General features: G+C 37.2%; 1 protein-coding gene across 8 annotated transcripts in view; it reads left to right on the top strand.

Annotated features, from left to right (window-relative positions):
• CEP128 (centrosomal protein 128) overlaps positions 1-23,368 on the top strand; it is a 354,698-nt gene that overhangs the window by 90,569 nt on the left and 240,761 nt on the right. For all 8 annotated transcript variants that reach the window (XM_079768173.1, XM_079768176.1, XM_079768175.1 and 5 more), the window contains 4 exons: positions 3,079-3,162; positions 4,745-4,819; positions 6,385-6,517; positions 14,255-14,406. In XM_079768173.1, coding sequence (XP_079624299.1) covers positions 3,079-3,162; positions 4,745-4,819; positions 6,385-6,517; positions 14,255-14,406 — 444 coding nt within the window. The remainder of the gene's footprint in view (positions 1-3,078; positions 3,163-4,744; positions 4,820-6,384; positions 6,518-14,254; positions 14,407-23,368) is intronic.

Raw genomic sequence — 23,368 nt, 5'->3', positions numbered from 1 at the left:
GAGATACTTTTGCAGATTGGAAGCTGCTCCATAGTACCCTGAATTGGATTTTGGTACAAAAGAGAACATTTGAAAGTTGGATAAAGGCTGTAGCTTAATGGTTTTGCAACAATGTTAATGTCTTAGTTTTGATAAACATACCATGGTCATATAAGATGTTAATTTTAGGAAACAACTGTGAAGGGTATATGGTAACTTTGAGCTATTTTTACAACTGTTCTGTAAACTTAAATTATTTCAAAAATAAAAAAAATTAAAATAAGCCCATTCATGAGCTTTCTTTACTAAGGAAAAGACTAGCCCTAGCTACTTTGGCTCAGTGGTTGGAGCATTGGCCTGTGAACTGAAGGGTCCTGGGTTCGATTTCAGCCAAGGGCACATACCTCAGTTACAGGCTCCATCCCCACACCTCCTGGGGCACATGCGGAAGGCAACCAATCTGTGTTTCTCTCTCTCTCTCTCTCTCTCTCTCTCTCTCTCTCTCTCTCTCTCTCTCTCTCTTTCTCCCTCTCTCTCTCTCTCTCTCTCTCTCTGTCTCTTCCACTCTGAAGAAAAAAAAAAAAAGAAAGAAAAGAAAAGACTAAAATGATGACTTGTGAAACAGCAAAAGGTTATTAACTTTTTGACTTAAACCCCCAAATAAATATTTATTTTCCAATATTACTCCACCACGATAATTGTTTTCCCAGAAAGAAAAACAACTTGGTGCTTGAGAAAATACGGCAATTAATAAAGGTGGGAGAAATTGGGAACACTTACATGTATGTGATGAACAGCATTGGCCAAGCCAACTGCAAGGTGAAATTGCTATTCAGAGATTATAAAGGAATATTTATTCATCCATTTCAATCACATATGTTTGCCACCTAAAATGTGCCAAGTCTTGTGTTAGAAGTCAAATGTGATCCTGACAGTTGAGGTTTCTGGCCGTCTGAAGCTTACACCGTGGTGACACCAAAGCTTTTGTATTACTCTTTGGAAATGTAAGCCTTTGGATAAACAAGGATCAGTTTGAATGTCTATCTAGTAAGTAAGTAAAATTAAGCATATAAATGTGAGTTAAACATATTCTCAATGCACTTAATCAAAATGAAGTCTGCAAACATATGGGAAATGTTAATATAACTTTCTTGTGTTTTTTTTTTTATGTAAAGTGTTATAGGACTTTAAAAATGTGAGTTTTGGAAATCATAAAAAAGGGACAGAAATGGATTAATTCCAGTTAGTAAAATGGAAAAATTTCTTCCCTGGAGAATTTTCCAACAAGCCAAAATTGAATAGATTATGTATATATAGAATTAAATATTATTACAAATTTTACCCTACAATAAAGAACAAAAAGCAAACATTAAAATCACTTGATAGCTACCTGAAAGTATTATGATTGTAATACTTTATCAATGTTAATAGTTCAGTAATTATTATAGTCTTTTATTGTACCTTTTAATGCTTTATAAGTATCAGATTATTTAGTCTTCATATCCACCTTGTAAGGTTGATATTATTATTTCCTCAGAGAGCCTGAGTCTACATCCTGTTTCTGTCACTAACTAGGTGAATGACCTAGTTAGAATGGGCAAGTTATTCAATGACTTGTACTCCAACTTCCCACTTCATAAAATGGGCTTAGTAATAACACATGGAATTATCATAAAGAGTAAATGTTATATTCAATATATGTAATGTATTTTTAAAAATATATGTGAGGAGAAGCAGAATACCTGGATATGGTAAATGCTATAAAAGTGTTATAATATTACTATACTCAAAGTAGTTTTCATTCTGATGATCTCTTTCTTTTTTTAAAAAAATTATCTTTATTGTTGAAATTTTCCCTATTGACCCCCTCCATTCTACCCCTGTTCCACCCCGCAAACTCCACCCCACCCCCCGCAAGGCCTTCACCACACTATTGTGTCCATGGGTTATGCATATAAGCATATAAGTTCTTTGGTTAATCTGTCTCCCCACCCCCACCCCTGCCTTTTCTCTGAGATTCATCAGTCTGTTCCATGCTTCTGTATCTCTGATGATGTTTCTTTCTTCAGTTACTTTTTATTTGTGGGAGTAGGAGCCATGGCAGAGCCGTAATCTCATGGGTAGGGGGCCATAGTTGTTTTATGTACATGCATATTAGTAGCCCCTAGCACAGTGCATTGCATGTTATAAATGCACATAGAAGTCATTTGTTAGATATGTAAGTGTATGAAATTGAATATGATTGATTACACTTATATTAAGACAGTTTTTAACATGTTTGCTGTTTGCCTAAAAATTGCTTTTCTATAGATCTTGTTGGAAAAGACTTATGACAGTTTGGGTTTTCTCAATTTGGATTGCCTCTACATAGACACCTTCTAAGTCTAAATGCTAAGATTTTCAAAACATTTTTGAACAAATGGAATGCTTTTTCCATGTCATGAAAGATTGTTCCAAGTATAAATTTTCCCTTAAATTTAACATAGAAACAAACCCAAACAAACACTTTTGTGGTTAACTTTTAACATTTGTATTAGTTTTTCCCCCCATTTTATTAATGAGAGAAAAATGTAGAAAATAATGCTTTCCCCCCTCTGTGTAAAGTATGGTTTGAAAAGCCAGTTATATGTTGTGATACAATGTCATATGTGTAATAATGATGCAACAAGCATGTTTCTACTTTGATGAGGTTTTATTCATAATTTGGAAAATTAGTGAGCTAGTTTTTAGTATTATATCTACATAGTTGAGCAGATAATATAACTTTTAAATACCATTATTTTAGCAGGCAGTAAGCTTTGCTTGTTTCCAAGAAAACTGTTAGCTGTCTGCATTTTCTGATTGTGTAACAAAATACCCAAAGATGGGGAAAAAGTGAAACTGAGTGAAAATTGATTAGGAAGATTAGGAATTTGCTTACATTTGATTTTAACTGGAATGTCCTTAGGATTTCAGTGAATGAGCAGGTTGTAATTCCTTTATATATGTTGTACAACTCATATTCATTTTTTTCAGCCTTTTCTTAGTAAGTCCTAGTAGTGTCTTTCAGTTTTATATGTATTTTAGTCTGATACACTTTCCCCATCTCTTCCATTCTAGGCATTGAAGAAACAAGACGCTAAAACAGATGATGAGGGAGTAATGCAAAACAAGCTAAGACAAACTGAAACTGAGAAGAACCAAGTAAGATTTTGAAAGTTATTTTTCAAAGAGTAGTACTGTTTGGGGCCAATGATATTTGTTGAGTGCCTGAGATCCTTTGTTAGAACTCAATGAAGCCTTTATGGATTGATGTGGAGTCACTTGGCTTGAAGGTTCTGCTACTTTGCCACTTGCTCTTAGAAACATGTACAGGTTGTTTGCTACCTTATCTGGCCACTCTACTTTTCTTTTCTTTTTTAAATTAAAAAAAAAAGTTTTTTGTTGATGTGTTAGAGAGAGAGGAAGGGAGAAGGATAGAAAGATAGAAACATTGATGAGAAAAAAAATAAAAGAAACATCGGTAAGAGAGAATAATCAATTGGCTGCCTCCTGTACCTCCTGGGGATCAAACCCACAACCCGGGCACATGCCCTGACTGGGAATTGGACCATGACCTTCTGCTTCAGAGGTCGATGCTCAACCGCTGAGCCACAATGGCCAGGCAGGGATATGTTTTTTATTGATTTTGAGAGAGAGGAAGGGGTGGGGAGAGAGAGAGAGGAAGAGAGAAGCATTGACGTGTGAGAGAAACATCTATCAGTTGCCTCTTGTATGTGCCCCTACTGGGGACTGAACTCAAACCTATGTATGTGCTCTGACAGGGAATTGAACCCACAACCTAAGTATGTGCACTGACTGGGAAGTGAACCTGCAACCTTTGGTGTATGGGACAATGCTCCAATCAACTGAGCCACCCAGCCAGGGCTGAACTTAGATATTTAAAAAAAACTTTAGGAATGTTATGGGATGTTGGAAATATCATCTATAATAAAAGCCTAATATGCTAAGTGTCCGACCATTCGACTGTTCTATGACATGCACTGACCACCAGGGAGCAGAAGCTTCAACCAGTGGGCTAGCTTGCTGCTGGGGTCCGGCCGATGGGGACTGGGCAAGATGGGCCAGACGTGCCCTGGAGCCCTCCTGCGGTCCATCCTCAGCCTGATCATGCACCTGTGGGGTCCCTTGGCCTGACCTGCACCCTCTTGCAATCCGGGATCCCTCAGGGAATGTCAGAGAGCCGGATTTGGCCTGATCCCCGCAGGCCAGGCCAAGAAATCCCTCGTGCACCGGGCCTCTAGTTAGGAATATAAAATATATAAAATCATCAGTTGGAGGAAATATACTTTGAGTCATTGGGTTTCTGAAATTTTTATTTTAATTCAGTTCATATGATACATGTACTAATTTAAAGACAGAATTGCTCTAGAATTTGAATTAAAATGGTTTCAAACTGGAAGGAATTTCAGAAGTTGTTTAATATACAATCCTTATTTTAGAGGCAACAGAAAGGAGGTCTAAGGAAAAGAGATTTAAACAAGGTCATAGCTGGGATGGAACAGATTAGAACCCAGCCCTTTTGAAGTCTGGTCTGGCTCACTTTTTGTTATGTAGTTAACATTATTTTAATAGAAGCATTAACATGTGTTTATAGCAAGGTATTTATTATTCCATATTATCTTCTGAAAACTTTCCCTCTTTTTGCCTTTTAAGCTGTGTCCATATAATTTAGTGAACTTGTGTCCCATTGGACATTTTTCTTTATCCTTTGTTGACACTCTAGCTTGAACAGGAATTGGAGCTGTCTCGAAGGTTACTAAATCAGTCAGAAGGCAGCAGAGAAACACTTTTGCATCAGGTAAGTCTATGCAAGCTATGATAAGCTGCTTTTAAATGAAATCAGGATTGAATTTCCTTCTTTATTAAATGTCATTTGAAAGGAAAAGCCTAGCTCTTGAATAATTTTTTCCTAAGGAATGTATATCAGTATACATAAGTAAAAGATGAAATCCTCAGGAAGATTCTGAGAAAGCTAGTAAAAACACCAGCCCAAGTTTCCACTGTGACCGTGTATTTTGCTGATGGCTTCTCCAACTTTGGTCTTATCTCTCTTAGCATGTGAGACTGGATGTGTAAGATAAAATTTTCCCAGGGGCTTAATTTTCCTCAAGGAGGCATTGGAGAGTGAAGGAAGCAGCAAAATGCATAAAACAGACTTTTGCATGTTCGGGTTACTTTGAATGAATTATTGTCTTGTATTCACATTTTTAAGATGCTACCTGCCCCCTTTGAACCAAACCTAAGGCTTGCTTTTAAAGCATAAGATTTTGCAGCTCATTAGCCCATAGTGGGAGCTTGGCTCCTCTGATATTTAAAGTTCAATAACTTGAAATAGCTATCTTACATACGTTGGATAAGGGCTTATGTTTTCCAACTAACTGCTTCTCTGCCTGTATTTAAGATAAAATGCAATTGTTACTTCCTCTGTTTTGAAATGTGGGTTACATAACTCATTACATAATATGCTAGGTAGGCAAAGATGTCAGAAATCCTATAGATGTTCAGAAGTGGTATTACATTTTGACAATTAGTGCTGAAAATACACTATCGCACCTGTTTTACAAAACCTTTAAAAATGTTCCTTGGCTTTATTCTGCAGCCAGTGGTCCATTGGAATTAATGTTGGCAGAGTTCAGCCTTTCTTTTTTGGAAGTTTATATTTGTATTTAATTCCACTCTGGTTTTATTTTTTTGGAACTCTGACTTGTACTTTATAATGACATCTTTTGAAGTTAAAGATTTCTGTGTTTGGGTTGTCATTGTGACTTTAGCTGACTCTTTTGGTCACTGCTAACTTGTTTAATGCTCATTGAGGACTTACCTGGTATATGCTAGGCAGTTTGCTAGTCTCTAGGAATACAGAGATGAGTAAAATAGTCCTTGACCTCAAGGAGTTTACAGTTTATTCAGTAGCGTTTATTGCTTAATTATTTGGAGCAGTACTTTGATATCAAAATATGCTAACTGTGACCATTTTTCATCAGTTTACCAATCAATAGACCAAGTTCACATGAAATAAATGAAGTGAAAAATATGAAAACATGTAGTATTTAATTGGTGGTGGTTTGGGTTAACAGTAGTAGGTCCAAATAAAGGTTTTATTAAAATGCGGTCAAATTCTTTGTCACAGTAGACACAGAGAAGGGGAAAAGACATTCATTCTTTGTGGAAGGAACGGGAGGAATAAAGAAATGGAGCAAGAGACTATTCCATGGTTTGGCATGACAAAGAAATTAACTTGGCTTCAACTTTTGCTTGCCACAGCCCAGTAGAAGTAAACTTTTTCCATAGGAAAATAATCTGTGAGTTCAATTATTCTTTTTTCTTTACTTTTAAAACTTAATTTTGACTATATGTATTTAGGTGGAAGAACTCCGTACACAACTTATGAAAGCAGAAGGTGATCGAAAGGGTTTACAACATCAAGTATCTCAGATTTCCAACCAACAGTTAAACCATCAGGATGAACAAGGAGATGACCGGAGATTTAGGAGAGGTATAATTATGATTTGTAAATATGTAGGGTTTTTAAAAAATCTTTCTTAAATACTTGCCATTTTCAGAATTGCATTCCACATGCTGTGCTTTTGTCAACTTATCTTTTTTTATTATTATTTTTAATTGATTTGAAAGGTAGAGAGAAAAAGAAACATCGACTTGTTGTTCCACTTATATATGCATTCATTGGTTGCTTCTTATATGTGCCCTGACCACACTCTTGGCATATCAGGATGATGCTCTAACCAACTGAACTGCCCAATCAGGGTATCTTATCTATTTCTTTATCTACCACAAGGTTTTCAAACAAGATAATAATGTAATATCCAATTATTTTTAAAATAAACTTTATTTTTTAGCTTTGTGTTTATAGCAATACTGAGCAAAAGGTACAGAGATTTCCCATATATCCTTTGCTCACACACATGGGTAGCCTCCCCCATTATCAACATCCCCCAAGAGGGATAAGTTTGTTATAACTGATGCACCTACACTGATGCGTCATTGTCATCCAAAGTCCATAGTTTACATTAGGGTTCACTCTTGGAGTTGTGCATTCTGTGAGATTAGACAAATATATGATGATGTCTAACCACCTTTATAGTATTACTAGAAGCCCGGTGCACGAAATTCATGCATGGGTAGGGTCCATAGGCCTGGCCAGCGATCAGGGCCGATCTGTGGGGTGACCAGTGGGGCGATCAGAGGGCCCCTGCTGGCACCCGCCTTGGCCGGCCTGGTGCCACCCACTTGCTGACCCTGCCCCCTGCCGCCACTGCTAGCACCCACCTTGGCCGGCTTAGCACCGCTCACTTGCTGGACCCAAACCCCACCATGGCTGCTGGTTGCCTCCCTCAGTGGGGCAACTGGTGGGGCTATCGGGGGGGTCCCCGCTGGCACCCACCTTGGCCAGCCTGGTGCTGCCTGCTTGCCAGCCCCGCCTCCTGCCAGTCGCCTGGGGCCTGTGGGCTGGGGGCAGCTCCTGTGTTGAGCATCTTCCCCCTGGTGGTTAGTGCGCATCATAGCAACCTGTTGTTCTGCCTGTCATTCTGCTGTTTGGTCGATTTGCATATTAGGCTTTTATTATATAGGATAGAGTAATTTCATTGCCGTGAAAATCCTCGATGTTCCACATATTTATCTCTCTCTCTCCCCCTTAACACATGACAACCACTGATCTTTCTACTTTCTCCATAGTTTTGCCTTTCCAGATTCTTATATAATTGGAATCATGTGGTATATAATTTTTTAAATTGTCTTCTTTCACTTAATAATGTGCCTTTAAGTTTCCTTTATGTATTTTAATGACTTGGTAGCTCTCTCTCTGTCTCTTTTTTAAACATTGTCTGGATGTACCACAGTCTACCATTTAGCTATAAAGGCCATCTGTTTGCTTCCAAGTTTTGGCAGTTATCAGCAAACTAAAAATTTGAGTACAGATTTTGTGTGGACATCTTATCTTCTTTTAGTAAATACCAAAGAATGTGATGGCTGGATCGTATGATAGGAGTATATTTAGAATCTTTCAAACTGTCATTGTGTTGCTTTTGCTTCATTGTCAAAGATCAGTTGACTTTTTATTCTGTCCCATTGATCTGTTTTTTCACCAGTACTGCTCTGTTTGATTTACTGTAGCTTTATAGTAATTCTTGAAGTTGGGTAGTGTCAGTCTTCCAGCTTTGCTCTTCTTTTTCCATATTGTATTGGCTATTTTGGATCCTTTGGTCTCCATATAACTTTAGTCAGTTCATTGTTATACACAAAATAACTTGCTGGGATTTGCATTGAGTCTGTAGATTAGGTTGGGAAGAACTGACATTTTGACAGTATTGAGTCTTCTCATCTATGAACATGGAATATCTCTCCATTTATTTTGTTCATCTTTTATTTCTTTTATGAGTTTTGTAGTTTTCCTCATTTAAATTTTGTTAGATTTATACATACATATTTAACTTTTGGGTGCTAATATAAATGGTATTGTGTTTTTAATTTCAAATTTCACTTGTTTGTTGGCTGTATTTAACATCCAATTTTAATGTCTGCTCTGTTTGATTTTTAAACACATTTCAGTTGTCAAACCTGTTTATGTCATGGAGCTTTCTCTTAGAAAGAGCCAGCAAAGCCAGTGGTGGAATTTTTCCAGTTTCCTACTTCTGTGACTAAATATGTGTGTATGTTTGTGTGTGTGTGTGTGTGTGTGTGTGTGTGTGTGTGTGTGTACTTGTATTTAAATTTAAAATACCTCTATGTTTTTTATTTTGTCTTATCTCAGTTTTCTATATTTACAATTAAATTTAAGATCTACTTTTTTGTTTTCTGGAGATTGGTGACAAAATTAATCACATTGCAGAAGTAATCATGCATCAAATGAATTTTTTTTCCTTTGTGAATTAGGAATAGTTTGTGTTTGAGAAGTGTTAGAATAGCCTTTCAGTTAGTGGAGGTCTTGATCTAGGTGGTGGAGTCTAGTGATTCTAGATATGTTTCTTTTTGAAAGTTCAGGTTAAACAGAAATAGTGACATTGAGATTTTATAATGATTTCTAATACACTAGTCCTGATTGTTTGGCTTGTAAATTACATTAATTATGAGGCTTCCTACTCCAATGCCTAACTTACTGGACGAACTCTTGTAAGCATTTGCTATATATTATCAAAGTCAGGGAAGGTAAATATTTTTTCCCCCTACACATAACTCAGTGTGTTGCCTATGTTAGAATTCACACATTGCCAGAAAATTTTCACTGGATGGCAAATTGTAGCATATCTATCTATCTATCTATCTATCTATCATCTATCTATCTATCTATCTATCTATCTATCTATCTATCTATCTATCATCTATTTTTCTTCCTATCCTCATTTGAGGATATGTTTTTATTGATTTTAGAGAGAGAGGAAGGGAGAGGGAGAGAGAGAAAAACATTGATGTGAGAAGAGAAACATTGATCCATTGCCTCCTGTGTGTGCCCCAACCAGGGATTGAACCTGCAATGTGGGTATGTGCCCTGACTGGGAATTGCACCTGAGACCTTTTGGTGTACTGGATGACTCTCCAACCAACTGAACTACACCGGCCAAGGCTATCTTAATATATTTTCATGCCATTAAGTTCGCTTAAGCTTTATGTGATGTTTCTATATATTTATTATATATATAATGTCAAATATATTAAAATTTGTTTTTGAGTTTATTTTAATATTAGAGTTTTCACCAAATTTTCATAATGATGCACATAGGGACTCTCATTTATTTTTTAGAAAAAAAGACTCTATGGTACATTTGTTGTAAGTTTTATTTCCTCATAATAACTAGTTATTTTTGGTATAAGTCTTTAAGAACTAGAAGAATCTCACTTTTCTGAACTATTTACCAGGGTTTAAAAAATTTTAAAGTTTTTTTTTATTAATGTGATAATGAACTTCTTTACCTTCTTTTAACAATTCTACTGTTTTCATCTTTATAAAATATTTGTATTATTTTTTAAAAATTGTGTATAAGAAATGACACTCATTGTCACACTTTGGCTGCTGTGTGTTCCTTTGCCCACTACAAAGGATTTCCTCCTTTCTTCTAAAATTGACTGCTTAGTTTACTAATGTTCTCCACAGTCAAATTCAAGGAATCTTGCCATTACTTACCTTTTTTGACCCCTGTTTATTTGCTCTTCCTGTTTGGAACTCTTCCACTGACTTCAGAGCTCCTACTCTTTCCTGCCTTGTTTTCATTCCGTCCATTCAAATCTTTCCCCTTTGTTCACAGTTTGTCCTTTAAATGCTGGTTATGTCTAGAATCCTACGTATGGCTTTCCTCCCTTACTACTTCTCTTATGTAGTCTTATGGTTTATTATCACCTATAAATGATCATTACATCGAGCTCCACTCACTTGCCTACCCTTCAGCCCTCCCGATGGGGTTGCTCATTGGACATCTCTATGTGGACATCTCATAGTTACTCAGTCAACAGATTTAAATCTGAATTCATTTTTTCCTCAAAACCCGTTTTGTTTCCTATCTCAATTGATGGCATCATCCTTTATCCAGATATCCAAGCCTAAAAAACAAAGATAATTCAAAATTATTCCTTCTTCCCTCCATCTAATTTGTCCTGATATCTTGTCTATTTATAGGTCCTTATATCTCTTAAATGTTACCTTCCCTCTTTTTCATTTCCACTACCCCAGTGGAGGCATGCTTCATCTCATCTAAATTACCCTCTTTACTTGTCTTATTCTAGTTTCTCTGTAATCTGTCTTCTATACTGCTGCCACAGGGACCCTTCTTACACACAAACCATTCAATTTACTCTCTTGATTAAAACCTCTCACTATAATTTATTGAGCTCTAACTACATACAAGGCATTATACTACTCATTTTACATTGTCTCCTTTAGTTATCACAACTACTCTACGAGAAGAGTACTGTTTTTGTTTCTCTTTTAATGATTAAAAAAGCCCACTGAGGAATAAGTGACCAAGTATCTTGCCTAAGGTCACATTTATGGGATGTAGCAGACCCAAATCTTTTTCTCTCCAAACTTGAGCTCTTAACTGCTATCCTTTACTAACCCATCACTGTTTAAAATGAAGTGTATGAGAAAATCCTCTGGATGTAGGAGGAGTGTTTGTGACATTATTTATGTTTTATTTTTATTTTTTTATTTTTTATTTATTTTTTTAAAATTACTTTATTGATTAAGGTATCACATATTTGTCATCAACCCCCTCCCCCCGTTCCCTTCCCAAACCCCCCCACACGCATGCCCCCCTCCCCCTGTTGTCCGTGATCACTGGTTAGGCTCATATGCAAGCACACAAGTCCTTTGGTTGATCTATCTCCCCTGTCCCCACCCTCCCCTACCTTCCCTCTGAGGTCTGACAGTCTGATCAATGATGTTCTTATTCTTCAGTCTATGTTGTTCATCTTTTCCCCTAGATGAGTGAGCTCATGTGATACTAGGAATACACTTATAGGAACCGAAAATGAGACAAGCAATAATAGTTATTTGTGTTTTATACCTTCTGTTTTAAGTATTTTAATTTTGTTAATGTTTTCTTGTATATTCAGGTATGTGTATATATCTACTATATACTAGTATATATATATAGACATGCTAATATTTATATGTATCTGTTATGAAACATACCAAAATATTATGTCTACACACCAATATATACCTCATAAAATATGCATATACATATATGTATTTATATATGTACTAGAGGCCCGATGCACAAAATTCATGCACAGGGTGGGGGGTGTCCCTCAGCCCAGCATGCACCCTCTCCAATCTGGGACCCCTCGAGGGATGTTTGACTGCCCGTTTACAGGGATCGGGCCATGGGGGTGTGGCCAGCCTGGGTGAGGGCCTGATGGCTATTTGCAGGCTGGCTATACCCCCTTCAGGGTGGGGGTCCCCACTGGGGTGCCTGGCCAGCCTGGGTGAGGGGCTGATGACTGTTTGCAGGCTGGCCAAGCCCCCCAGCGGGGACCCTCACCCCATGGGGGTGTAGCCAGCCTGGGTGAGGGGCTGAGGGCTGTTTTCAGGCTGGCCACACCCCCTTCAGGTTGGGGGTCCCCGCTGGGGTGCCTGGCCAGCCTGGGTGAGGGGCTGAGGGCTGTTTTCAGGCTGGCCACAGCCCCTTCAGGGTGGGGGGTCCCGCTGGGATGCCTGGCCAGCCTGGGTGAGGGGCTGATGGCTGTTTGCAGGCTGGCCACACACCCCCAGTGACCCAAGCTCCCAGCCCCTCCTTTTTTTCTTTTTTTTTTCTTTTTCAGCGCCTCCTTGAGTGGAGGCCAGGGCCGGCTGGAAGCAGGTATCTGGGATTTATTTATCTTCTATAATTGAAACTTTGTAGCCTTGAGTAGAGGCCAGGGCCGGCCAGGGTGGGTGGGAAGCTTGGCTTCCTCCATCACTGGGGGAAACCCAAGCCTCCTGCTAGCTCCAGCTCCATGGCCGCCACCATCTTTGTTGGGTTAATTTGCATACTTGCTCCTGATTGGCTGGTGGGTGTAACAGAATTTGCATGTTTCTCTTTTATTAGTGTAGATTCATATGTATTATCTCCATATTTTATATAAATATATTCATACTAATATTATTGTTCATGTACATATTATATATTATAAAACATATATATATCAATAGATATATATTAGGAGATATAGATGTTATACGTGTACACATGTACATATATATTAATGAGATAAAACATTTATAAAATTAATGAATACATATAGTTATAAAATGAATAAATACATTTACACTTAAACAAATATGCATATTTTTAGATTGTAGACCTAGCAGGGGTGGGTCAAGTATGGTCCATGGGCCAAATCCAGATGTTTGTAAATAAACTTCATTGGAATACAGTTGCTCCCAGTCATTTATGTACTGTATAGGTCATTTTTGCAATACAGAGGTACATCTGAGTAGTTGTGCCAGAGGTCATGGCTAAAATATTTATTATCTGACCTTTTACAGAAAATGTTTGCTAATTCCTGATCTATAGGATAAATTCTAAGCTCTCTAGCAATGCCTAAACTCCCTGCTGACTCCCCCTTCCCCGCCCTCATATGTGTCTGCTACGTAAAGCTACTGTATGTGCAGTTACCTGAATATTAAATATAATTTTGTATCTCAGTGCTTTATGCTCTTTTCTTTCCCTGAAATATCACCCCAACTACATCTCCTTTGCCTGGTGGAATTTTGTATTTATTATTTAAATATAACTTAGTTCCCAATTCTTCCTACTTCAGTTTCTCACTAAGATAGAGTTAATCACTCTGTTCTTTGGACTATTTCTGTATAATAACCATTATGCTATACAGGAATATCTATATAATATTTGTCAGTGTTCTTATCATGCTATTAAATGCCTCTGTACCTTCCATCCAAAGGACATTGGACATTTTAAACACTTTGCTATTTCTGTTTCAAACACTTTGATATTTTAAAAATTTGAATGTGTCTTATAAATGATCTATAAATTTGATTTGGTAGTGTTTCTTTCCATCTTTCCTTTTCTAGAAAGGAAACTATTGGAAAAACAGTAGTTTTAAATGTATATGTTTCAATTTTTGACATCTTAGATTCATGGAAGTTCTTTATGTCTTGATTCTATTCTTATACTGCAAGCTCATTGAGAAAGGGTCTTTGTGTTATTTACCTCTGAAGATGATGGCATTAAAGTGTGCTCTGCATCATAGAACAAGTGTCTCATGTTGAGTTAAATACTAAGTCACTTTTATTGTTCAGTGACATAATTTCAGGTAGTAGTCCTCAGAATTAGTAAGTTAGTGGTCATGCACAATCAGAGAGTCAACGGCATCATGTGTTTATGTTGCAAGAAAAGCATTTTGTTGTGTGAACTTCAGTAACTTCAGTTGGGAGTAGCTAAGTTGAAAATTCTTTCAGAATTTTTGTTAGACTTTGAAGGTAATGTGGGGATGTAAGGAAAGTGAAAGGAAAAGAAAGGTGTAGGATTTTCCTGAAATAAATTGTACTGGAAAGCAGATAACGTTTTAAGTTTTATATTAAAGTGGAATAATATTGTAGAAAACTGCATGAGACTTGAAACAATAGACTGACAAATCATGAAGTCTGTTGAGTGACAGTGTTAATAAGTGGATTATGTTAGCTGGAATATTAAAACATCAAGGCTTTGTACCATTTGAAAGTACATTCTTCTGAGAATAAAGAACAACCATCAAGCTTTACGTTTTCTCTTTGAAGGCGTTGAGCGAGAAAAAGTGGATCTGGAGAAGCAGATGTCAGAGCTGAGAGTCCAGCTGAGCTTCAGCGCCATGGCCTCTGAGCTGGAAGAAGTGAAGCGGTGCATGGAGCGGAAAGACCAGGAGAAAGCACATTTGGCAGCACAAGTGGAGGTGACTGCTAGTTTTAAGCCATATTCAAAGGACTTTAGTTTTGTTTCACAGAATTGCTTAATGCATTTTTAATATGAAGATTGTGATATTTTATGAATGCTAGTTTGGGTATAGATAATGTAAAGTTATATAGAAATTTCTGTGGATTCATTTCTCTTTCATTTGGACCTCAAAGCCAGGAAACTATTAAACTTGAAAATATTTTTGTTCTAGTATCAATGGAGCCCTTCCTACAGATGGAAGGGACCATTCTTCTCTGAAGGAACAGTGAAGTATCATTTATTTTGGGGGTGAAACTGGCAGAAGGCACAGCAAAAAGGTATTACTGACATTTCATCTTTGCAACCATACAGGTTTTCAAATCTCTAGCTGTTCGGCATGAGGTAGAGCTGTGATGCCTGTATTAATTCAGGATTGTATAATAATTGTGAATGATGTAACCATGAGTGAAGTGTAAGTAGGCAGCTACCATTTCCTGCTCACCTTTTTTCTGGCACAGATGGGGTAATTATCAGAAAATATTAAAAATCAAAGGAAAGAACTTCATAAAAAGAAAATGGCTTAATTTCAATTATCATTATGCAAATTAGGTCAAACATGGATGACACACTTGGAAGTAGATCTGTATCAGTCCTCTGTGTGTTTTTATCAGTCCGCTGTGTTTTACCTGTAATAAGTTGCCACATTTGAAGAAGTTCCTAAATTATAATAAAAGTTAGAAAATTGACGTTAAAAGCATCTAACTTTATATCATCCAAAGGAAATATTTAATGTGACTCTAGTCTAGTTTCTCTTTCATCTTGTCAGTGAGTCAATAGAGAATGTATTTTAGATTTGGTTCAAGATTCAAATTGTAAAGATAATGAAATATTGACATACTCTTTGCAAAGCCCTCTACATGTTTGATAATTTCTTATCAGAAATATTCTCAGAGCATTTGTAATTGTAGGGCTTTTAAAGTTTGTTTCATGGATATTATTTTAGCCTTTGATCCTGCAGACAAAAGTGCTAAAATATGATTATTTTGCCAAAATTAAGTGTTTTTAAAAAACTATACTAATGAAGATCAAAGGGAGAAAATATCATTGCTAAGCTGTTTATGACCACATGTTGGTCTGTCCTTCCAATCCCTCCTTCGCTCCCCTTTCTTCTTTCCTTACTTTCCATTGTGTGTGTGTGTGTGTGTGTGTGTGTGTGTGTGTGTGTGTGTGTGTGTGTGTTTCATTTACCACTAATGGAATAAATTGAAAAAAGATCTTTGAATATGAAAAACAACTGGAGAGAGAGGTTGAACATTACTCACAAATCAAAAACTTAATGACTGTCTATTATGTGCCAGGTACTATTCTAAATGCTGGTGACATAGCAGTGAACAAAAACCCAGCAGATTTCCTTGTCCCTATGCAGGTGACATACTAAAATTGATGCAGAAAATTCTTTGAATTTGTCTCAAGTCTAATTCAAAATCCTTTTGGATGATAAAAGAGTTTTTCCCCAGTTGCCATTGAAAAGGTAGGCATAAAATGACATCGTTCATCTTGGAAGAAATAACTATTAACCAGTTTTATTTTTTTTTCTTATTTTCAAAAATAATTAATTAAATTACATCAGTTGTTTCAGATTTAGTGACACTTATGATTATGACTTGTTTGTATTTCATACCTTGTGGAGGCTCATTGAATATCTTTATTCCCAAGCTATTCTTAAAGAGAAATCTAGTGTAGACTTTGTGAGAGATAAATCATGGATCACTCAATTTAACCCCCAACAGTTGGGAATTTTATTGAATTTTAATTCAAAAGCATTTAGTCTCTGCTTTAGTTTTAGAAATTTTTAGGTTATATGGGGTGTTGCCTTATAGATTCTATAAAAAATGGAAATTAATCTTCTTTAGTTGTTTTTTAAGGGCCAAATGTAAATAAGATGCACAGAATGAGATTATTGGTCAGGGCCAAGAACATTTATAATAGTTACATGCCTTTTAGTTTGTTTGATCATTGTCTTTATCCTTTACTTGACTTTCTAACACCTCTCCTACAGAAACTGAAACACAGTCTTGTCAATTCATTTTTTCTTAAACTTCCCTAATCCCATCTGTTTTTCTTTGTTCCAGTTGTCCACTGCTTCTGAAATGTTCTCCTTTTGTGCAAATCCTAAACCTTATTCTTTCTGAAGCATTCTTGGGTTATATCAATTACAAGCCATAACCCTTCCTCCTGAACCATCCTTTTGCCCACATCTCTAGTGTTCTTATGGTATCTTTCTCACACTGTCTTAAAGTCATCTGGGATATTTCTTTAAGATTTCAAAATGGGTTGAAATAAAGGAGAAACGGAGCTGCAGAAGAAAGCTTCCCTGTTATTATGACAGATTTAACTCTGATGTCCTTCCTTACCTTAGTGGACATTGTGCATGAAGGTCTCGTCTTCACATCTGAAAATGAGTTTTCTGTGTCCTAGAATTAATGTGATCTGGGAGTCTGGTTCATATTAACAGTGAAACTTACAAGAGAGCAATATATAAGAGTACCAATTCATTGATGTACCCTGCTGGAGGCCTATACTGATATTTAAATACTGTTCTCCTATGCAGAGCACTAGTCTCTCAATTTTCTATACCTGGGTTTTGGAAAGCTGAATTAGTAACCAAAAAAAAAAAAAAATAAAATTGCTTGATGAACACAGAATCAGAGAATAATGATGTCTAAAGGACAGTTTGTTCATGCCTATGGTAAGGCTTCCCCACCCTCCATCTCTTTTTAGCAGAGTTCTTATAAGCGGAAATCCTATTTACTTCACCAGATTCTGTCTTAATTTCTGGAATTTGTTGAACTGACTTTTTTTTGGGGGGGTCTTTCTAACAATCTTCTCTGCTTTCACTTTGATGCTAAATCTTCTGTTTACATTTTCTTTTGATATGTTGCTGTGCAAGGATTTTGCTCTGGGCCATTTACCAGTATGCATTGATGTTACAATTCAAACTTGTGGCATTCTGGGAGCCACTTATGAATTAAAGACATCTCTTTTCAGATCATTGATGAGTGTGAGTTAAGAACCAGGTCTTACCTCTGAATCCCTTTGTGCTCTCCTTTAGTGTCTTACCCATATTAGGCACTGAATTAATGATTGTTGATGGAAATAAAATACTATAGAGCATTTTTATGGTTATATTTTAAAGCTAACATTGTTGTCCAGTCATTCCTTAAAAGCACGTAATTTCTGGAAGAGTTGTCAGTATTCAAGAGGACCTTTGCTCTTTCTCACTAATTGCATTAGTTTTTGTTGATCCAGAATATATATTTTAAGAAGTTATTTTACACTGGGGGAAAAACAGTGAAAATAGCTTGTAAAAAACCCAAATGAAAGCTATGTTTGAGTTTGCATAATTTACCTTTCAAATTGTACCTAAGATTTTAAATCTGTATGTGCATAGAAAATACTAAGTGCATTTTTTCTTCTCTAAACTTGAGTTGAACCTCATTAACCTTGATAGGCTATTTGTATTCATAAGAATTTCAAGCATCCTTGATCAATGATTCCCCCTGATTTAATCTCAGCCTCCATCTTCTATCAATTTATTCTTCTTGGAAAAAAAATTTGACTTTTAAATTCAATGAACTTAAAAGAAAGAAAAAAACGAAGTGCTGTACATAATTTAGATTAATTGTTGAAAGTGATAATTGAGTGACAACTGACATGATTATGCATTAGCATAAACTTGGGACTTAATGCCAACATTTACTTTTAAAAAGAGAAAGAGTGGTAGAAAACAAATGGTAATCGATAATAACTTTTTAAAAATGATTAGTACAGTAGGAACTGAAGGAAGGGTCCTTTTACCATGTTTATAGGTTAAACTCTTTTGATTCTTGCATTTCTTATATAAAGCTGGCTACTTTACTATGCAATAATGCCCCCTTCAATACTACTTTGAAACCCTTCTTAAAGGCCTATGGTCTTAGTCATCTTAGTTACCCTGTCTGCAATTTCCTATTGTTATCATTGGAAGTGGGGTTCTTGGGGTGCCCCTGGGATAATCATTTCCAGAAACCCCCATGGGAGGATGAGATACAGTAGAAAGCTTGATTTCTATGGAATTGCATCCCTCGGTTTCTAAAATCCCATTTTCCTTAGTCCAGTCAAGAAGAATTGTAGCTGGGGTTTCAATAAAGCTAGAAGCAAAGCCAGTGTCCAGAGTTTCCTTTCAATGTTGGAGTTGGGTCCAATTCAGGATCAGGGTAGTTATAGTCCATTAGTCCATTGTGTGTGGGGTCCCTATGGCCGTGGGCCATATGGGAAAATGCAGGGAAGTAGGTGCAAAAGAATCCCACAAGCCAGGAGTCAAGTGCAATGCACCAAGAGAGCAAAAACTTCTTTGTTTAGGGGTTAAGTATCCCAAATCTTCAAGGGCTTGCAGTGGCCATGCCCATTCTGGCCCACAACCTCTTCCCCAGTTGTGATTGCCTGTCACCCCAACTTTACTGGGCATGCATCTATCTTCCCTTTGTCCAGGCCCCTTTCCCAGTGATTTGCAGGGAACTTGCCTATAATGTCTGGCCTTCCCTTTGCTCCTTTTCTATTATTAATAACTAGCTAATTTCAACGGTATCACTATTGTACTTCTTTTTATCTTAATAATTTCTTCCTTATCTAGGTGCATGTTGTAAAATAAGGTATTATCCGAGTACTAAGTAATTTTTAATCAGACTAGATTATAAAGAAAACAAATATTGGCAGCAAAACTTTACAGACAGGCTAAATTTGTCAAATTTAGTGGAGAAGAGGTCTTCCTGTTAATACAATATAGTGTATTAGGTCTGGACACTGATTCACGCCCCATTTTCTGGAGTCTGTTGTTTGTTTTTTTATTAGTTTAGTGAATTGGCTGGAGTAGTTCAGTGAAACCTATTTTCTCCTATAGTGTGCAGTCACTTCTCAGAGGATGCAGCCTTGGGTATGTGCAGTCTTTTTTTTTCTTTATTGATTAAGGTATTACATATGTGTTCTTATCCCCCCAGTGCCCCCCTCCCCAACCTTCCACTCTTGCCCTTACCCCCCTAGTGCCTCTGTCCATTGGCTAGGCTTATATGCATGCATACAAGTCCTTTGGTTGATCTCTCCCCTGTACCCCCACCCTCCCCTACCTTCCCTCTGAGGTTTGATGGTCTGATTGATGCTTCTCTGTCTCTGGATTAAAAAACTGTGGTACATCTACACAGTGGAATACTGCGCTGCGGTATGTGCAGTCTTTAAGGCTACCAGGGATGATTGTGGCTTTAGCTGGATTCTCTTTAACTGTCTAGTTTCCTGATCTCCCAATTAAGCCCCTGGCTAGTCTGAGTCTGTTGATATCTAGTTTTTAGCCTCTCTGCTAATTGCTAGCTTATTGTTCTATTTTATTTTTACTTTTGATAGTCTGATTCAATTAAACTTGGGTGTTGTTTTTTCCTGGGGTAGGGTGTTACCAGTCTTTGGGGGCATTCTCTGATCCCAAGAGGGTTCTTCTTAGCTGGCTTTTCCCTTGATTTTCTCTATTAAAATTATAGCTAATCTGTCATTTCACTGGTTGCTACTAGTACTGTGGAAATTACCAGCCTCTTAAATGTTCACCCCCAAGATCTCCATTGTTTTTAATATCAGCCTTAGGCATGAATTTCCTTATTCTCTGTTACAAAGAATGTCAGTTCTCAGTTTATAAGATGACCTCTCTTTCTCACCAGAGCCTCTGCATCACTGCAGTGGAGCGGAGTTCAGGGACTGGAGCCTGCTTCCCATTGGAGGACACCACGGCTCTTCAAATGTGGTGCCGGGTGCAGATGGTGGTCTCTGATCTTTTCAACTTGCCATTTCTGTTATGGAACCGTCACTGTAGACTTACTGTGCCTACAAGTGGGGCCGGTTGGAGGAAGGGAACGTCAGTCCGTTGGCTGTGCTTGCTTGAAATAGAGCTTCTGCAACACTGACCAGGGGCTCTGCTGCTCTGAGGGTGAATCTGTAGCCTTAGGTTGGGAGTTGGCATACAGTAAGCCTGTCTTCTTGGCTATACCTGGCTGGAGTGGTTTCAGTCACACTGTGCTGGGAAAGGAGATGTGGGAAAAGGTTGCAGCTCAGATGCCACAGACTCTCATTCTCACCAAGATTTAATAGATTTTCTTAAATAAATGTTTCTCCATTTGTTCTGTGCCCTTAGGATAATTTCCAGATGTGTTAAATGATTTTTATTATTTAAATGATTTTTACCAGTTGAATGGTCATTTTTTTTGGGAATAGGGTCTTTTAAGCTCTTTACACTGCCATTCTGGAATTCTTACTCTCTGGGAGAAATAGTGTATTGGTTAGAAGAAAATATCCAATGTGAATCAGAGAGAACCAAATGATGGAAAATACAGTAAGACCTCACATCACTTAATGGAGTCCATAGGTTCTGTGACTTTAAGTGAAACAACATATAATGAAATCAGTTTTACCATAGGCTAATTGCTATAAGTAGGAATTAAGTTCCCACAGCATCTCATCAGCATTATAACAAAACATGTTGAAAAAAAATGATGGTATTCGAGGGCGTACTGTACAGAAAAGTTTGTAAAAGCTATATGGGACATAGTGAAAAGGTCTGAAGTTCTAATATGTATGTAATTGGAATCCTAAAAGCCAAAGAGAGAGTGGAACAGAAGCAGTATTTGAAGAGAACAGACAGCAATCCACATACTTAAGAAGTTCTGAGAACCCCAAGCAGGACAAATACAGTGAAAATCACAACTAGATATGTCACATTAAAATTAGTAAAACCAAGAGAAAGAGAAAAACCTCGAATGCATTTAGAAGAGGAAGTAGACACATTACCTTAAAAGATCAAAATGGAAATTTTCTGGTATCTTCAAAGCACTAAAAGAAAGTAATTGCCAACCTAGATCCATACGCAGTAAAAATATCCTTAAAGTGAAGGTGAAGTAAAGATATTTCTAGACAACAAAAACTGATGAACTCAGTTTCAATAGAACTGCACTAAGGAAAATACTAAAGGTGATTTTTTTTGAAGGTGAAAGGGAGAACAAAGATCAGCAGGGAATGAAGACAATAATGTAAATGTAAATGTATTTTACTACCAATGAACTATACACTTAAAAATGGTTAAGGTGGTGAATTTTATGCTATGTGCATTTTTCCACAATAACAAAATAAAAAAAAATCTATTAACTCAGTAGACATACAAAGGGATAGCTTTGAGGGATGTTTCTTTAATCAGCCACTCAAGATTCAGACAAAGCAAAACCATGTGCTCTCTAGACCAATGAGAATTCAAGACATGGCTCCAACCAAATTTCACACCTTCCAATCACAATGCCACCTGTTGAGTTCTATGTATATTAAAGTTAAAATTAAGTAAGATTTAAAATTAAAATGAAAAACTCAGTCACGCTGACCTCATTTCAGGTGTTCAATAGGTATATATGGCTAACACTGATATAAAACATCACTGCTGAAAACTGAAAGTGCTACTGGACAATGCTAATCTAGAGCAACCACTAATTAATATCAATATAATGACTTGAGATTCTCTGTAATTTTATTTATTTATTTTTTGTTAATCCTCACCAGAGGATATTTTTTCCATTGATTTTTAGAGAGAGTAGAAGGGAGAGAGGGAGAGGGAGAGAGAGAAACATTGCTGTGAGAGAGACATCTGTTGGTTGCCTCCCGCACGTACCCTGACTGGGGCTGAGATCAAACCTGCAACCCAGGTAGATGCCCTTGACTGAGACTTAGTAGTTTAGTTTATGTGTGCCACGAGAAGTGCTTTATTGGACCTTTAAAGCTAAACTGAAAACAAAGTAACCAATGAATCATATTTAGCCACATTGCTCCTTAAAAATGTATTGTCCTAAGTATTTATTTTTATTGAGAACAAAAAGTGTTTTTGCACTCAAGTAAAATTTATGCAATTTACTTTTAAAATTAAAAGAGAGAGAATATACATAATCAACATTAGGAACAAGAAAGGGCTCTAGCCCTAGCCATCTGGTTTGGCTCAGTGGATAGAGCATTGGCCTGCAGACCAAAGGGTCCCGGGTTTGATTCTGGTCAAGGACATGTACCTTGGTTGCAGGCTTCTCCCCAGCCCAGGCCCTGGTCAGGGCACGTGCAGGAGGCAACCAATCAATGTGTTTCTCTCACATCGATGTTTCTCTCTGCCTTTCCCTCTCCTCTACTCTCTCTAACAATCAATGGAGTCCTAGCTGGTTTGGTTCAGTGGATAGAGCATTGGCCTGTGGACTGAAGGGTCCCAGGTTTGATTCTGGTCAAGGACACATGCCCTTGTGGGCTTGATCCCCAGTGGGGTGTGTGTAGGAGGCAGCCAATCAATGATTCTCTCTCAACATTGATGTTTCTATCTCTCTATTCCTTCTCCCTTCCTCTCTGAAATAAATAAAAATATATTTTAAAAAATCAATGGAAAAATATTCTTGGGTGAGGATTAAAAAACAAAAAAAGAAGGGGCTCTACCTATAGATACAAAGGAGAAGAAAAATTAAAGAATACCACCCTGGAGGCCAGTGTGGGTAAGTGGTTAGAGTGTTGGCCTGCACACTGAAAATTGCTGTTCTGTAATGATGTACAGCCATATTATGTGACATTTAGTTTCTCCTCCTCACTATGTAATTAGAAATAAAATAATGTTTCTTTAGTTGAACCATGTAATTTATCTTAGTCCTGTCAGCTGCCACATCAAAATTGGTAAGACACAGGTGTATATCTTTCATTGATACCTGCTTTGGCCTATCATATGTCAGCAGATATATCCACAGGTTGTTCTACCACCTTGAAAAGCAGTCCTAAATACCATTCTGCTTCAAGTAGAGCAGTTTTGTCCTATTTATATGCAAATGTTCTCCTCTTAAAGTGCCTACTTTAGTTAAACATCAGAGTTGCAGAGTTAAAATTAATAGTCCAATAGAGTGAGA

The sequence above is a fragment of the Cnephaeus nilssonii genome, assembly GCF_951640355.1.
Source record: "Cnephaeus nilssonii genome assembly, chromosome: 4".
Taxonomy (NCBI): domain Eukaryota; kingdom Metazoa; phylum Chordata; class Mammalia; order Chiroptera; family Vespertilionidae; genus Cnephaeus; species Cnephaeus nilssonii.
Note: the sequence above shows the minus strand (reverse complement) of the source record. Positions and strands in the feature narration are given on the sequence as shown.